General features: G+C 41.7%; 1 protein-coding gene across 1 annotated transcript in view; it reads left to right on the top strand.

The window, feature by feature from the left end:
- LRP11 (LDL receptor related protein 11) overlaps positions 1-3744 on the top strand; it is a 27432-nt gene that overhangs the window by 11333 nt on the left and 12355 nt on the right. The window contains exon 2 of the mRNA XM_009281549.1: positions 1376-1542. Coding sequence (XP_009279824.1) covers positions 1376-1542 — 167 coding nt within the window. The remainder of the gene's footprint in view (positions 1-1375; positions 1543-3744) is intronic.

Here is a 3744-nt window from a genome sequence, read left to right as displayed (position 1 = left end):
TGGATGTAACTCCATTCACCACAACTCTCTGGGCCCGGCCGTCCAGCCAGTTTTTGACCCAGCGCAGAGTCCACCTGTCTAAGCCGTGAGCCGCCAGCTTCTCTAGGAGAATGCTGTGGGAGACGGTGTCAAAGGCCTTACTGAAGTCCAGGTAGACCACATCCACAGCCTTTCCCTCATCCCCTAGGCGGGTCACCTGGTCATAGAAGGAGATCAGGTTGGTCAAGCAGGACCTGCCCCTCATGAACCCGTGCTGGCTGGGCCTGATCCCCTGGTTGTCCCGCACATGCCTTGTGAGCGCCCTCAAGATGAACCGCTCCATAATCTTCCCCGGCACCAAGGTCAGGCTGACAGGTTGCGGCCTTGTGTTCAGTAGATGCTTTACTGAGCTTAACATCAATGTCCTTTACAGGATATCCTTTGCAGAGGTCACGAGCAGAAAGCACCCTGGCACTTCAGGGTGCCGGGAACATCCCATGCCCAGAGAAGGAATGAAACTTGGTCAGGGAACTGCAGAATGATACGATCGTGTGGCTAAAGTTGTCAAATGCTGACTTGTAGAACCAGATTTTACCTATCTCTCTTCTCTGCGCTGCGCGAAGGTTGCAGAGCAAATGGCTTAAACCACTTCTCACAGGCCGTGTCACTTAACGTACCATGGGTTTTGTTAGTCTAACCTGAATAACTCGTGGTTGGATTGGCAAAAGTACTTAGTACTCACAATTTTAATCAAAAGGAATTGTACTTTGAATATAGCAAAATGCTACGAGTCCTAAATAGTCTGAAAATCAAGCTTTGATTGTCTTAAATTAGGCACTTAAAATCGGTGGTCATTTCTGATTATTTTTAATCATTATGTTATTGTGCACTGCTTCACCAGGATGCCAGCTTATGTTAAATAAGCCTTTCACTCCTGTAATGATGTATTATAAAAAGAGACTAAAAGAGTATTAAGTTAGGCAGAGTGCTATAAAAGGTGTGCAGTAACTGCCATCTGAATATGTATGTGATTCATATTTAAACTGAATATGTATGTAATTCATATTTAAATCCATTTTCCTTAGTTCAGATTAAAAAAACACACTGATGCTAACAATCCCGTTGTATTAGTGAAACATCTGTGTATGTAGAGAGGTTTTCTATGCTTCTAATGTAGCAGTTATTTCCTGAAGACATCACTGAATATGGAACAGTTAACTAAAATTTAAGTAGATACTACTTCGCTTAACAAAATGTGCACTAAGGAACATGTCCTATCTTTCAGGAAGTTGCACAGCGGTGAATCAATACCTTAATCAAGAAAAAATACGTTTTATATAAATAATCACTCAGCTTCCCCTGAGAAATAACTGAGCTTCTCTTTTTTTTGCTGAAGAAGAAGAAGAATATGACAAGCCTCCACGGTGCAGGGCGGGACAAGATATTGTGCTGCAGTCACCCGTCGACTGGGTGCTTTTGGATGGCCGAGAAAGCTCAGATGACCGTGGGATTGTGCAGTACGAGTGGACACTGCTGCAAGGTGACTCATCGGTTGAAATGAAGGTACACATGCAACCTTGCACATGGCCAGTCATTCGCAGATTGTTGTGTTCATTATAGCACAGTTTTAAATGTAGAGCTAAAAATATTAAATATGTTCAAATGGTTATGGCTGCCAGGCACCAAACTTAGGATGACTGTACAACTTGAGCCTTTATTTCATAGAACCATAGAGCAGCCCAGGTTGGAAGGGATCTCGAAAGATCATCTGGTCCAACCTTTTGTGGGTGAGGGAGCCTAGATGAGATTATCTAGTGCCCTATCCAGTCACGTTTTGAAAACCTCTGGTGATGGGGACTCTACCGTGTCGCTGGGGAGGTTGTTCCGGTGGTTATTTCTAGTGTTTTATACAGTTCATCTGTATCCAGGGTGGCCGCCCCCAGCCAGTAGCAAACAAGTAATACTAATACTAATACGCTACTGTATTTCAGCTCTGCTCTCTTTTGCCATTGTTTGCGCTCACTGCACTTGGTTTTTGGCTTCTGTGATCCAGGTTAGAGACACCTTAGTAATTCAGTTACTGAAAATAATAAGATATTTTCACCAGCAGTCTTCTGTCAATGCTCATGGAGAAACTGCAAAGAAATATGTGATGTAGACCTTATAAGATATCTTGAGATACTGTTTTATTGCATCTATACAATTTCGGTGCATCTGTGCAATTTGGTTTCAACTTAAAACTAACCGTCAAGAGAGGGATTCTCCATCCTACCGTTCTTTGTGAATGCTCTAGGAGCAGCAGAAAAGGAAAGGAAAAATGTCTCAAACCCATAGAGCCTACTTACAGTCTGTTCGCAGCCCACAATATTCAGGGCTCAGCAGGGACTCCACCTAGAGCAGGAGGGACATGTTAAAGGGGAGAGGGTGTGGACCGTAGTCCTTGCTGTTGCTGAGGTGCTGCTGATGGATAGGAAGAGTTTAAACGGGACAGGATGAGCAACGGGAACAGTCCAAAACCCAAGAGGCCATGTGTACCAGTGCCACCATGAGCAGTACCTGACAGTTGCTGCTTATGTCTGCTCAGCTCAGTAACATCAGAGGCAAGTTGGACAAACTACCAATATCAGCAAAGTTGCTCAAGATTTGTAATGATGGAGCAAACCAGCATTTTGCCTAACATAAAGAGCTAGCTAAATGCATTGAAACGTAAAATTGTCATCCATGGAAAAACTCAATGGAGCAATTGGTTATTCCCTAGTCTCCTGGAGGGCAGTGTAGGTAACGCGTAGGTAATTGAAAATCACCATGTCATGGTTAGGAAACATGCTGCTGGATGAACCCTAAGAAGACAGTTGGGTGTCTCTGGTGAATAGTTGCTGAAATCTATGCACAAGTAATTTTTTATGACCATACTCCTTGCAGAAAACACAGCAGGGGTATTCAAAAGTATTAGTTCAGCCAGTGCTACGTACTTTTGCAAGTTTTATCTTCTACTGCAAGATCCACATCTGTGGAAGGGTGACTACAGTCAGCCAGTTCTGAACTACTTGAGGCTGTATTGCAATTTGAAACTATGTCAAAGACCACTGTGAGTTTGTTTATCTTCATTTATTATTTTATTGGCTTGAAAATTAAAAAGTCAAAAGGCTTTCATAAGGAGTGCAAACAGCATAATACATAGAAAAGACCTGAATGAAGCTTTAAAAATAGTTGCTAGATATCATCTGGATAAAATGACCATTTTATTATCAAGAGTTGTTAATCTGACCCTTTGCAGCATTATTTTCTGTAGATAGCAAATAAATGCTCTTTAAAATTTTCTGTGACGTAGTAATATATCTAGAGTAACATAAAAATTAGAAGTTAATTAAAAAATTTAAAGTTCATGTTTTTACTTTTACTCAGAGTCACTCCATAAAACAGAGACCAGTCTTATATTTATTTAAACCTGCAAAATTAACATTAGTCTTGGTGATGTCTTTGTATTTGATAAATGAAAAAAATCTTGACACAGGTTTATATTTAGATAGATACTTTTCCACTGTGTTCAAATGGGCAGGGTTTTCTCTCACAGACATGTAACCTGATGATTATCCATGTGCTGGTTTTGGCTGGGGTAGAGTTAATTTTCCTCATAGTAGCTAGTATGGGGCTGTGTTTTGGATTTGTGCTGAAAACAGTGTTGATAACACGGGGATGTTTTGGTTACTGCTGAGCAGTGCTTACACAGAGCCAAGGCCTTTTCTGCTTCTCACCCCACCCCAC

The sequence above is a fragment of the Aptenodytes forsteri genome, unplaced genomic scaffold (genome assembly GCF_000699145.1).
Source record: "Aptenodytes forsteri isolate BGI_AS27 unplaced genomic scaffold, ASM69914v1 Scaffold82, whole genome shotgun sequence".
Classification (NCBI taxonomy): Eukaryota; Metazoa; Chordata; class Aves; order Sphenisciformes; family Spheniscidae; genus Aptenodytes; species Aptenodytes forsteri.
The sequence above is the reverse complement of the archived record's forward strand: the minus strand, read 5'-3'. Positions and strand labels throughout refer to the sequence as shown.